This window comes from Anomaloglossus baeobatrachus, chromosome 4 (assembly GCF_048569485.1).
Source record: "Anomaloglossus baeobatrachus isolate aAnoBae1 chromosome 4, aAnoBae1.hap1, whole genome shotgun sequence".
NCBI classification, from domain to species: domain Eukaryota; kingdom Metazoa; phylum Chordata; class Amphibia; order Anura; family Aromobatidae; genus Anomaloglossus; species Anomaloglossus baeobatrachus.
Window position 1 is genome coordinate 574,435,977 of NC_134356.1, and position 13,625 is coordinate 574,449,601.

Below are 13,625 nucleotides of genomic sequence, written 5' to 3' on the forward strand. Positions count from 1 at the left end.
TGTTGCATGAATCCGGAGGGCTGGACCGGTGGAGGGCACCTACGTTGCATGAATCCGGAGGGCTGGACCGATGGTGGGCACCTACGTTGCATGAATCCGGAGGGCTGTACCGGTGGTGGGCACCTTCGTTGCATGAATCCGGAGGGCTGGACTGGTGGTGGGCACCCATGTTGCATGAATCCGGAGGGCTGGACTGGTGGTGGGCACCCATGTTGCATGAATCCGGAGGGCTGGACCGGTGGTGGGCACCTACGTTGCATGAATCCGGAGGGCTGGACCGGTGGGGGGCACCTATGTTGCATGAATCCGGAGGGCTGGACCGGTGGGGGGCACCTTCGTTGCATGAATCCGGAGGGCTGGACCGGTGGGGGGCACCTTCGTTGCATGAATCCGGAGGGCTGGACCGGTGGGGGGCACCTTCGTTGCATGAATCCGGAGGGCTGGACCGGTGGTGGGCACCTACGGTGCATGAATCCGGAGGGCTGGACTGGTGGTGGGCACCTATGTTGCATGAATCCTGAGGGCTGGACCAGAAGTGGGCACCTACGTTGCATGAATCCGGAGGGCTGGACCGGTGGTGGGCACCTACGTTGCATGAATCCGGAGGGCTGCACTGGTGGTGGGCACCTACATTGCATGAGTCCGGAGGGCTGGACCGGTGGTGGGCACCTACATTGCATAAATCCGGATAGCTGGGCTAGACTGGTGGTGGGCACCTACGTCGCATGAATACGGAGGGCTGGACCTGTCGTGGGCACCTACGTGCTCACTTTGCCAAAAATCCCACTCCAGTCTCTACCAAATTGGTGACACAGCAAATGCACTACTTGTGATAAATTTGAGCAGTGGTCACCATAACCACCCCCCCAACCAAAGCTGGGTGGAAAGGGCTTAAGAACACAGTTGCAAAAGTTTGTTTTGTTTTTTTAAAGACCCTCAGGTTGCACCAGACATTTTGACTTTTAAAAGCTTTTTATACCAGAGTGCTGGGATAAAAGCTTTGAAGAATTGGGGCCTCTTGTTCTGGGGGAAACCCCTTTAACTTGATAAACTTGACAGTTCAATGCAAATAAATTCTAATCACTTTATATTTAAAAAAAAAAAGTTTTAAGAAACCCTTTTAGGTAACTTTTCATCAGTGGCAAAGTTTGGTACAACCTTTTTCTTTTCTTGACATTTATGAAAAGTGCAAAAGTGAGCAGCTACCATCGCTCTGATAAACTTATTCTGGATAATATAATTATATTGGTGCCAAGTGTAGCACATATTTGCACCCGCGGGCAGCAGGCATAGATTTCAAATTTCTGTGCCGCATTGTTTATATATTTGGACCATTCTACACCAGTCATTTTAAGGCCTATGAATGGGACGAGTGCAATGTGAGAAAATCTCCCGCTACACTCGGGCTAATGTTTTTCAATGAGGCCGCACAGATCTGCATTTTATTTTCTCATGCCAAACTGGTGCAAGAGAAAAACGGTACCATGCTGTGATCAGTACCGGTCTCAGATCATTTGTACACCCATACAAGTCTATGCGTGCGTGTGTGAAACGTCAGACTTCACTCGGAGGTTTCAATTCTTCATATTTAAGATTTTAGTTTGCGGTCAGTGAATAACCGTATACATCCATAGGTCTTGCATATAATGGGAACACAGGATATAGAATGGTTGCATTACTATGTACATAAAACCTTTTTCCACTGGTCATACATGAAAATAATTTGGCTCCTGTGCAGTGAGCTCGAGGAAGTAGGGCTAATTAATTAACCATATAGTGTCTGGCTTTTTTTCCATCCATATTAAAGGGAATCTGTCTCCAGGTTTTTGCTCCCCCATCTGAGAGCAGCATAATATAGGGACAACGACCCAGATTCCAGCGATGTGTCACTTACTGCGCTGTTTGCGGTTATTTTGATAAGATCAATGTTTTCTCTGCAGCAGATCTAGCAGTTATACAGAGCTCATGAATATGCTGGACTACCTGCAGCACGCCAAATAGTCCTCTAATGATAAAATCACTGTTTAATCAGCAACAGATTATTAAAACTGCAATAAGCAGCCTAGTAAGTGACATCACTGGAATCAGCGTCTCTGTGAAAACGTTATGCTACTCTCAGTTTAGGTGGCAAAAATCTAGTGACAGATCCCTTTAAAAAGGGGTGGTTCATTACTTAGGAGTAATGGCCACATCGATATAATGTTCAGAAACAAGGCTTATCTCAAATACCTCGTGTTGTCAATAGTGTGTGAGCGGAGCTTTTGCGGACCACTCATCCTGATTACGTGACCCCCAGGGCTCCGTGACCTCTCAGATCCGGTGAGGTCACGTCAACTGAGGCGGGTCACAGTCTCCGTGAGAGACTGGGCTGTGGGCGGAGTTTCACTGCTCATCGCAGCCCAGCGTCACAGCGCAGCATCTCACGCGCTCTCTCTTTCGCTGTAGAGCGCCGCAAGCAGGAGCGAAGCTGAATTTTGATTAGCGAGGAAACTCTGCCCCCAGCCCAGTCACTCGGAGACTAGGGCCGGCCTCAGTTGACGTGACATCACCGGAACTGAGAAGTCATGGAATGAGCGGTCCGCAATAGCTTCACTAACAGGCACTATTGACAACACAAGATATTTGAGAGAAACCTTGTTTCTGAGCATTATATCGATGTGGCCAGTACTCCTAACTAGTGAACAACCCTTTTAAGGTCGTAGGTCCTGGCCAGATTGAGGGTGTCGAACCCCAAACGACATGGTAGACATATAGGATGCCGCTCATTCAGATCCATAGCCAGACCGGGGACATGTAACGCAAGATGTTGTGAAGCCCCAAAGAGAAGCTCAGTTTGGTGGACGAGTGTCATGAGAGGTTAGTGAAGAAGAATGTCGTCCACTTTACTATTGGGAACGGATATCTGTGTATTGGGGACGAGGGCTTTTGGTCGCTCTCTTTTTCGGTCAAATCCATTCAGTCTACTTGAATGTAAAGCAAATGAAGTGCATTGGAATAAGGCTCCCATGGAAAAAAAAACCTTTTTACAACCTTTATTAAGAACGTCCCACACAGGTTGCTCTCCCACACTGCAGGACAAGGACACAGGTTTTAGGGCAAGTTGTAGACAGCACCAATGCAGTCTATGGCCCGCGGGCCAAATCATGTACAAAAACATACAAATGTCAACACAACCAATACCAAATCTGCTTGACTTGTAGAATTAACAGAAGAAATCTGTATTTCAGACAAATAATCGCCAGGGACAATACAATCTCTGAAATATTCATAAAAATGGGTCGTCTCTGTTCACATCCGAGTCAACAAAAATGACAAAAGAAAGATCTTTTTCTTAAGATTGGAAACTAAACTAAGTTTTTCTGCCACTTTTCACAGTAATAACTTGTCAACTAAACCAGGTGCCATCCCCTGCATGAACTATGGTGGGGGCCATACGTCTTGTCACTCAGCCTATGATTGCATATGACAGACCGTCTTAGAAGTAAGATTCAGGGGTCTGGATGGTTCATTTAGTCCCTCTTTTTCGATATTTGCATAAATAAAAGAGTCCTTGTGATGATACGTAACTTGATGTGGGACATGTTTGCCATACCGGTATGTCACCTGTCCATTTTCGGCAAATTAATTAATTGGGACAACGAATACTCCAAAAACCTAAAATAACACTGACCGTTCAGCCCAGTAGATGGCGCCACTGAGCAGTGGTGCCAGATCCACAGAAAACCAATAAATACCCACAGTGCTTGGTGTTTCCTTTTCCCAAACAATAAGGTCTTAATCTCCCCCCCATCATCACCTGGATCCAATCCTCACTATGGAGAAAACTACCACAGAAAAAAAAAATGTTTGCGTGTGGACAGAGAGTACCCGTCAATTTTACAGATGCGGGCTGAGCTGTGGTGGGCACTGGGGCGCCAGAACTAAGTCTATTTCTACCAAGAGGTGCAGAATAGTCAGCAGTTTGATCCCTTTTTCAGGATTACAGGTCTAGATCCTTTCCTATTCATGCACTGGAATTAATTAAGGCTGTATGTGATGTCCTCTAAGAAATAAAAAGTTACCAAACTGCTTGTGCCATCCAGTCCCTAGGGTGAATACAAATAATGCCTGGTTTACTATACGAGTACATTGATCTATGTCCATAGAGGAACATGGCAGTCCATAAGGGGGCATTTGCGGTGAATCAGCCAACAGCAATACTCTCGGGCCCCTAATGACACCGAATGATATGTAGACTGTGAAGACTGGTCCTAAAGGTGCAGATCTTCTGCTTGATCATACGCGTTACATGGTACAGTGCATGAGTCTATATACACATATTACATACAAAATACAAATATTATATAAATATATTTGCAGAGAATCTGGTACTTGGCTGCACTGCTTACACTAGGAAGATTGGACACTGCTTTTTCTAAGACGCGGCCCTTCAATTCACACAGAACCGGTCAAAGAAGTCCCATGATGTGGGGGCTTGCATCACAAAGTCAGAATCCCTAGGTCATGATTTATCAGACGTACTGAGAGAGTAAAAATCCTAACGTGTCCGACAATGTGATCATGTGCGCAGCGGATCCTCTACAGGGGATGTTCCTGGGAAGAAGATATGTACACCACAGTCATCAGCGTCCAGGGATTTCATTTAAGAACTTACTCGTTCTCAATCCAGAATAAAATTTGCAGCAAAAAGTTCATATTTACAGCCAAAAGGAGGGGGAAAAAAAAAAAAGATTAAAAGTCAATCAATGGAGGAAGCTCAACTTCTACAGCCACTAGTTGACTGTGATGGCCTTTGTAGGAGTAGACCCAACTACAACTGCGTAATGCCCCAAACCACAAAGAAAGGGGCAAGAAACTATAGAACAGGTCTGATCCTCCCGGCACCAGTATGAACGGCGTCTGATCCTGGTCTTTGAGCCTCCTCTTACAGTACAAATCATAGACTAGAGAAAGACCCCAGCACTTGGCACGTTTGATTCCATTCTTCCGTTTATCCAGGCCACAAGTTACAGGGTCTCGCCAAAGTGATCTTTTCTGTATTCGGCTGCATCCACTTGTCCATCGTTTTCATCATCTAAGTAAAGCAGAAAAAAAAAAAAAAAGTTATTATTTTCCCAAATAAATAAGTGTTAAAACTCTTAAAATGCAAAATCACATGCAAATTAAAAAAAAAAAAAGAAAGAAGAAAAAAAAGAAAGAGAAAGCGAACATGGATATGTGACCTACAGTAGTCAGCGGAGGGGAGATCTGTGGGATCAGGGAGGCAGCATGACGTTCACATAGGGGGCAGCCCCCTCAGGAGTTTTTGGAGCAGAAACTCATCGGTTTCACTTTTTTTTTTTTTAAAGTTTTCACTTCAAAAACTCTTGAGGGAAAAAAACCTCAGTATAAACATATCCTAAGCAGGCAAGGAGCGGTACTGGATTTCCATGCTTTTAGTCACTAGAACACTTCATACACTAATAGTCCATAGTGACAAAAGACCACTAGATGATGGTCCCTACAGATCAGAATAGTCTATGGGATTATAAATTCCCCATGGGACAGAACATGAACCCCCCCCCCCCCCCCCCCAAAAAAAAACCACATTCTCCTAGTGACATTAATCTCATATTGGCTGCATGTACGGCTGGCATCCAATACCGCCACTGGGGTCAGATGACTGGATTTCAGTCAGTATGTGGACCATGATGCCCAGTCTGATCCAGAGTCACTATAGGTATGAAATCCTGCCATCTGAACATAGCCTTAGCTGCTTTTATAAACAGAGGGTCCAAATTTTAGAAAAAGGCATTATTTTCATTGAATAAACCCTTCAAAATTGGGTCATCCTGTGTCTTTTACTACAAACCGGCAGGAATCTGCTGCCATCTGTAATGAAGACTTCTTTCCTTAAAGATCTTTCTCTTTGGATGTGGTGCCGGAAAACAATGTACGCTCTCACATTGTTGCTGTATCCATTTTCTGATTAGATGAAATGGACTCTTACATAGCCAGTCTATATCGGAAGAGATTAGTAATGAGTGACCACTACTATGCTTGGGTGCTTTGTACTCATATTGAGCAGTTGGATGGCCAGATGGGTACGACTCGAGCATCTGAGTATAATGGAAGTCAATCGGGAACTCGAGCATTTTTCTGTAAGATTTCCCAGAAAACCGCTAGAGGAGTCCAGCATTGACTAGTATTATACTCGGGTGCTCGAGTGGCACCCGTCCGGGCACTGAACTGCTGGCTTCCCGAGCATTGTAGTGTTGTCTCATCACTACCAGAGATGGCTTATGTTATCTGCTCCCAGTACTCTAAACCTGAGACTCCGTACACCATTTGGGACATAACTGGAGCTAAGGCCATGTGCACACGTTAAATATTTGGAGAGTTTTTTTTACCTCAGTATTTGTAAGACAAAAAACAGGGGGGGGAACAATCAGAGGAAAAGTATAATAGAAACAAGGCACCACATCTGTATTTATCACCCGCTCCTGGTTTTATCTTACAAATCCTGAGGTAAAATACTGACCAAATACTGAACATGTGTACATGGCCTAAGAGCGCAGATTTTCCCTTTACACCCCTAATATTGGCACTCTTTGGATATAAAAGCCAATCATACTAGACAGGGATCTGTATTCACTTCCCATTTGGTTTTTGTCCTTTCCAGCCCTCAAGTTTCCCCCCCATCATGTGGTGGGATTAATATCCTTAGGGTAGGGCCAGATGGTGCAGCTGAAATTCTGCCGCGGGTGGCAGAGCTTCTTCTGCAGACCTGGGCAAGGGGCGGCCCGCGGGCCACATCCGGCCCGCCTACTCTCTGTGACCGGCCCGCCTGGCTCAGGGCGTCCTTGCTGGCCGGTCACTGATGAGGGCAATCTGACCTGTTGTCCGGAGCTCCAGGCTCCGGGAGGCGCGTGGTCAGATTGCCCTCATCAGTGCCCGGGCAAATGCCGGGGCCCTGGAGAGCCGGGGGGGCCCACTCGGCCTTGTCAGTTCTGGTGACCCTTGGCCAGGGCCCACTCGCCTTAGTTCTGCTGCCCCCGGGCCGAGTTCCGGGGACCGCAGTCCTCGGCAGGAATCTGCAGCGCCATCCCTTTAAGGAGCAAAGACTTCCTGGTTGAACTTAATCTGTGGGCGGAGCTACCGGCCGGCGTCGTGCTCATCCCACAGATGAAAGAGTTGCAGTGCCAGCCAGCGACCCCCAGCACAGTGCTTCTTTCCGGCTCTGTGTGGGCCCCCTCTCCACCGTGACCTGAGCGGTATGTGCCCTCCCCACCCCCCGATTTATGGGCCCTGGTGAGCTGTATGGGCTCTTCTCCCCCCCTAGGTGTATTCCCTGCAAACCCCCCCCCCTCCCCGGTGCCGTATGTGCTGGGCCCCAGAGCCGCATGTGTCTGTATGTAGCAGAGCTATGTGTGTCTGTATGTAGCAGAGCTATGTGTGTCTGTATGTAGCAGAGCTATGTGTGTCTGTATGTAGCAGAGCTATGTGTGTCTGTATGTAGCAGAGCTATGTGTGTCTGTATGTAGCAGAGCTATGTGTGTCTGTATGTAGCAGAGCTATGTGTGTCTGTATGTAGCAGAGCTATGTGTGTCTGTATGTAGCAGAGCTATGTGTGTCTGTATGTAGCAGAGCTATGTGTGTCTGTATGTAGCAGAGCTATGTGTGTCTGTATGTAGCAGAGCTATGTGTGTCTGTATGTAGCAGAGCTATGTGTGTCTGTATGTAGCAGAGCTATGTGTGTCTGTATGTAGCAGAGCTATGTGTGTCTGTATGTAGCAGAGCTATGTGTGTCTGTATGTAGCAGAGCTATGTGTGTCTGTATGTAGCAGAGCTATGTGTGTCTGTATGTAGCAGAGCTATGTGTGTCTGTATGTAGCAGAGCTATGTGTGTCTGTATGTAGCAGAGCTATGTGTGTCTGTATGTAGCAGAGCTATGTGTGTCTGTATGTAGCAGAGCTATGTGTGTCTGTATGTAGCAGAGCTATGTGTGTCTGTATGTAGCAGAGCTATGTGTGTCTGTATGTAGCAGAGCTATGTGTGTCTGTATGTAGCAGAGCTATGTGTGTCTGTATGTAGCAGAGCTATGTGTGTCTGTATGTAGCAGAGCTATGTGTGTCTGTATGTAGCAGAGCTATGTGTGTCTGTATGTAGCAGAGCTATGTGTGTCTGTATGTAGCAGAGCTATGTGTGTCTGTATGTAGCAGAGCTATGTGTGTCTGTATGTAGCAGAGCTATGTGTGTCTGTATGTAGCAGAGCTATGTGTGTCTGTATGTAGCAGAGCTATGTGTGTCTGTATGTAGCAGAGCTATGTGTGTCTGTATGTAGCAGAGCTATGTGTGTCTGTATGTAGCAGAGCTATGTGTGTCTGTATGTAGCAGAGCTATGTGTGTCTGTATGTAGCAGAGCTATGTGTGTCTGTATGTAGCAGAGCTATGTGTGTCTGTATGTAGCAGAGCTATGTGTGTCTGTATGTAGCAGAGCTATGTGTGTCTGTATGTAGCAGAGCTATGTGTGTCTGTATGTAGCAGAGCTATGTGTGTCTGTATGTAGCAGAGCTATGTGTGTCTGTATGTAGCAGAGCTATGTGTGTCTGTATGTAGCAGAGCTATGTGTGTCTGTATGTAGCAGAGCTATGTGTGTCTGTATGTAGCAGAGCTATGTGTGTCTGTATGTAGCAGAGCTATGTGTGTCTGTATGTATGTAGCAGAGCTATGTGTGTCTGTATGTATGTAGCAGAGCTATGTGTGTCTGTATGTATGTAGCAGAGCTATGTGTGTCTGTATGTATGTAGCAGAGCTATGTGTGTCTGTATGTATGTAGCAGAGCTATGTGTGTCTGTATGTATGTAGCAGAGCTATGTGTGTCTGTATGTAGCAGAGCTATGTGTGTCTGTATGTAGCAGAGCTATGTGTGTCTGTATGTAGCAGAGCTATGTGTGTATGTATGTAGCAGAGCTATGTGTGTCTGTATGTAGCAGAGCTATGTGTGTCTGTATGTAGCAGAGCTATGTGTGTATGTATGTAGCAGAGCTATGTGTGTATGTATGTAGCAGAGCTATGTGTGTCTGTATGTAGCAGAGCTATGTGTGTCTGTAGCAGAGCTATGTGTGTCTGTAGCAGAGCTATGTGTGTCTGTAGCAGAGCTATGTGTGTCTGTAGCAGAGCTATGTGTGTCTGTAGCAGAGCTATGTGTGTCTGTAGCAGAGCTATGTGTGTCTGTATGTATGCAGCAGAGCTGTGTGTCTGTAGGCATGTATAATGTGTATCTATGTATGTCAGTGTATATGGCTGTATAGATGTGTCTGTTCTATATGTATTTTTGTGAGTTTGTCCTTAAATATGTATGTGTACGTATGTGTGTCTGCGTGTTGATGGGGCTCACTGGGACTCTTCCGCCCGGGGCCCACAAAAAACCTGGAGCCGGCCCTGACCCTCATCACACGCTGCGTGTCGGGTAGGAAACAGAGGACAGATCCTGAAGCTCCGCACAGTGTAGGCAGCGGAACGCAGGAATCTCTCCTCTGTTCCTTGCCCGACACTTTTCTCTGTGACACACGCGCGCCCTGATATCGTCAGTACGGCGCGCGTGTGTCATTTGAAAAGTTCCCGCCCGGCAGGAGAAGCTGCAGAGGCGGGGGCCGTATGGAGAGAGGCAGCGGCGGGGGCTACTAGGAATACAGCGTCGGCGCAGCCTGGCCATGTGAAGGAGAAGCAGCTCAGCGGGGGGCTCATACGGAGGTGTCTGAGGACGGGAACGATAAGAAGAGAGGTGAGTGGTTACTAGTAACCTGCGGGGACAATGGGGGCGGGCAGGCGGGGGGCTGGGGGAGAGGGGTAACTTTTGACAAATATTTGGGGTGTAGTGGTTTAGTATATGGGAATGTAGTTTTACAGGTGTGGTATAGGGGGGGGGGGGGGTGTAGTGGTGTAGTTTTATAGGTGTGTAGTGGTGTAGTATAATACAGGTGTATATAGGAGTGTAGTATAATACTACACCCCTATATACACCTGTATTATACTACACCCCTATATACACCTGTATTATACTACACCACTACACCCCTATATACACCTGTATTATACTACACCCCTATATACACCTGTATTATACTACACCCCTATATACACCTGTATTATACTACACCCCTATATACACCTGTATTATACTACACCACTACACCCCTATATACACCTGTATTATACAGGTGTCTATAGGGGTGTAGTATAATACAGGTGTATATAGGGGTGTAGTGGTGTAGTATATTACAGGTGTATATAAGGGTGTAGTGGTGTAGTATATTACAGGTGTAGTGGTGTAGTATAATACAGGTGTTTATAGGGGTGTAGTGGTGTAGTATAATACAGGTGTAGTATATAGGAGTGTAGTATAATACAAGTGTAGTATATAGGGGTGTAGTGATGTAGTATAATACAAGTGTAGTATATAGGGGTGTAGTGATGTAGTATAATACAAGTGTAGTATATAGGGGTGTAGTGATGTAGTATAATACAAGTGTAGTATATAGGGGTGTAGTGATGTATGTTATCACAGGTGTAGTATATAGTGATGTGCTGCAGTTTATTACAGGTGTAGTGTATACTGATTTATATTACAGGTGTAGTATGTGGCGGGTGTAGTGATGTAGTATATGGGGATTGTGTGTGTATGTATACATTGTGTGTATGTGTATATATACAAGATATGTACAAGATTTCTCCCGTGCATCCCCCATACTCTGGAACGCTCTACCTCAGCACATCAGACTCTCCCCTACCGTGGAAAGCTTCAAGAGGAACCTCAAGACCCACCTCTTCCAACAAGCCTACAACCTACAATAGCCCTCAGCCCAGTAGACCACTGCGCAACCAGCTCTGTCCTCACCTATTGCACCATCACCCATTCCCTGTAGACTGTGAGCCCTCGCGGGCAGGGTCCTCTCTCCTCCTATACCAGTCTGTCTTGTACTGTTAATGATTGTTGTACGTATACCCTCTTTCACTTGTAAAGCGCCATGGAATAAATGGCGCTATAATAATAAATAATAATAATATATTATACACGCACAGTATATATGCGTGTTTGTGTGTGTAATAAATTATATATATATATATATATATATATATATATATATATATATATATATATATATATATAACCGAGTTAATTATATTAGTCCGGCCCTCTAAAACCATCCCAATTTCTCATGCGGCCCCATGGGAAAATTAATTGCCCACCCCTGTTCTTCTGTGTTGTGACTGCACCGTCTGACCCTACCCTTAATATTGAATGGAATTTTATGTTCTCTCTCTCTCAATGTGAGGGACTAAAAGTCAACTTTGACTAATAACTTTTCAGTAAATCTGAGATCCAAAATCAATAATATTCTCTATATACCTGGGATATGATGAACTAAGCTCCTAACACATCAGACTGCACTGAATACAGGACTCATCACTAGGAGCAGCTGTATCATGCCTCCAGTTACCCGAATTTGCCCCTAACCCCCACCAAAGGCCTAGTGACCCGAATGTCCCCCTAACCCCCCACCAAAGGCCTAGTGCAGGATATATCTCACACGGATTAATCTGCAATCCGAGAGGAATATGGCAGCATTTTATAGTGGACCGAGCCCTCCAAGTACTAAAACTATAATATAATTCATTTTAAAGCTGCTTCTATATTGCAGAGTTTTATATTCTGCACAGACCTTTGACCATACTATGTAAAAGGCTATATGTATGCATAATAAAAAAAAGAGAAAAAGCTGTCTAGATAAATAAAATCTGGTTAGAGGGAACCCGTCAACTGAGTCTTGCTGCCCAAACCACATGAATCAGATCCTGGCAGCATTATTTTCTCTGAGATGCTCCGGCATTTCAGTAAAGTAAAATTTAAAGATCCGTCCGGTGACCATAATGAGAGGCGAGACTAGTCCAGCGTGCCTATAGCTGATGCTCCCCACTGCCCTAGAGGCGATTGACAGGTCTCGCTAAGGGAGAGATCTGACTATCACTTTTGGCGGCGCTGAAAAGAGCCAGCCAGGGGCGGCGGTGGACTCTGCTCATCCCTCACAATGATTCCCGGCCTAAAGTTTGAGCAGTATAAATGAGGTGACTAGTTCCCTCAGGTTTAGGCTACTCTGGTCTTCTGCAATTCCACATAGAACGGTTTATAGCATTTGAATATTGGAAACTTCCCCTCCTCCATAGTGTCTGGGACCATATTAGAGCATGTAATTATATTTCTTACACCATCAGGATTGGACGTATCTCAAGAGTTGATGCACAATCCATCACCGATTTGAGGAACCAGGATCACTCGACTAGGAGTGTATGTTTTTTGATGGGCATCAGGAGAAATAGGTGTCAGGAGATTGAAAGTGGCCAACAGATATCTTAAAGGAGTTTTCCAGAAATAGGATTCTTCAATCTATCAACTTGCACAAGGTTAAAATAAATAAAAAGAGTGGTTAGTCACCCTCCTCATCAGCCCTTTATTATTTCAACCTAGCAAAAAAGTGAATAGGTCGACAAAACCTATTTCTAGAAAACCCCTTTAAAAGGGAACCAATCACGAGGATTTTCGTATATAACCTAAAGCCAGTGCTATACTGGCACCATCAGGCTGATTCTATACATACAATTAGTGGTCAGCTCAGATGTTTAGGTTTGGAAATCCAAGAAAGTAAAGTTTATAAAATCATCAGCTTCTTGAGTGACAGCAGCTGATGATCAGATAATATCTGGGGGGTATTCATAGCTATCCCCACCCCTGTTAGAATTAGCATAAGTATTATACAATTTCCTTTGCAGGACCTGTGAGGTCATACCCATGTGACCAGAAGGGGCGGGGCTTCAGCCAACAAAGCTGATATCATGAAGCAACATTTTCCTATTGGTTGAGGCCCCGCCCCTTCTGGTCACATGGGTATGACCTCACACAGGTCCTGTTAATGAAAAAGTAAATCGATTGTATAATATTTATGCGAATTCTAACAGGGGGAGGGGATAAGTGTGAATACCCCCAGATATTATCTGCTCCTCAGCTGCTGTCACTCAAGAAGCTGCCGATTTTATAAACTTTACTTTCTTGGAGTACAAAAAATATATATCCGAGCTGATCACTAAAGGTATGTATAGAATCACCCTGATAGTGCCAGTATAGCACTGGTTTTAGGTTATATACGAAAATCCTGGTGATTGGTTCCCTTTAAGTGTAAGGCCACCTTTTCTGTGTGTAAGGCCACCTTTTCTGTGTGTAAGGCCACCTTTTCTGTGTGTAAGGCCACCTTTTCTGTGTGTAAGGCCACCTTTTCTGTGTGTAAGGCCACCTTTTCTGTGTGTAAGGCCACCTTTTCTGTGTGTAAGGCCACCTTTTCTGTGTGTAAGGCCACATTTTCTGTGTGTAAGGCCACATTTTCTGTGTGTAAGGCCACATTTTCTGTGTGTAAGGCCACCTTTTCTGTGTGTAAGGCCACCTTTTCTGGGCTTTTAAAAGAAAAGGACCAGCTTGGCTTCCAGGAGTGGTTTGCATAGACCAAAAAGTCTGAAAGGTGCAGATAAACTAAATTTGATGAAGAAAAAAAAATAACAAAAATACAATGTACAGTATAAAAGCTCCTTAAAAT

The 13,625-nt window shown here is 45.1% G+C and overlaps 1 protein-coding gene across 1 annotated transcript in view; it reads right to left on the bottom strand.

The window, feature by feature from the left end:
* Positions 1-3,018: 3,018 nt before the first annotated feature.
* GOLM2 (golgi membrane protein 2) overlaps positions 3,019-13,625 on the bottom strand; it is a 92,813-nt gene continuing 82,206 nt past the window's right edge. The window contains 1 exon segment of the mRNA XM_075346097.1: positions 3,019-5,074. Coding sequence (XP_075202212.1) covers positions 5,007-5,074 — 68 coding nt within the window. The 3' untranslated portion in view covers positions 3,019-5,006.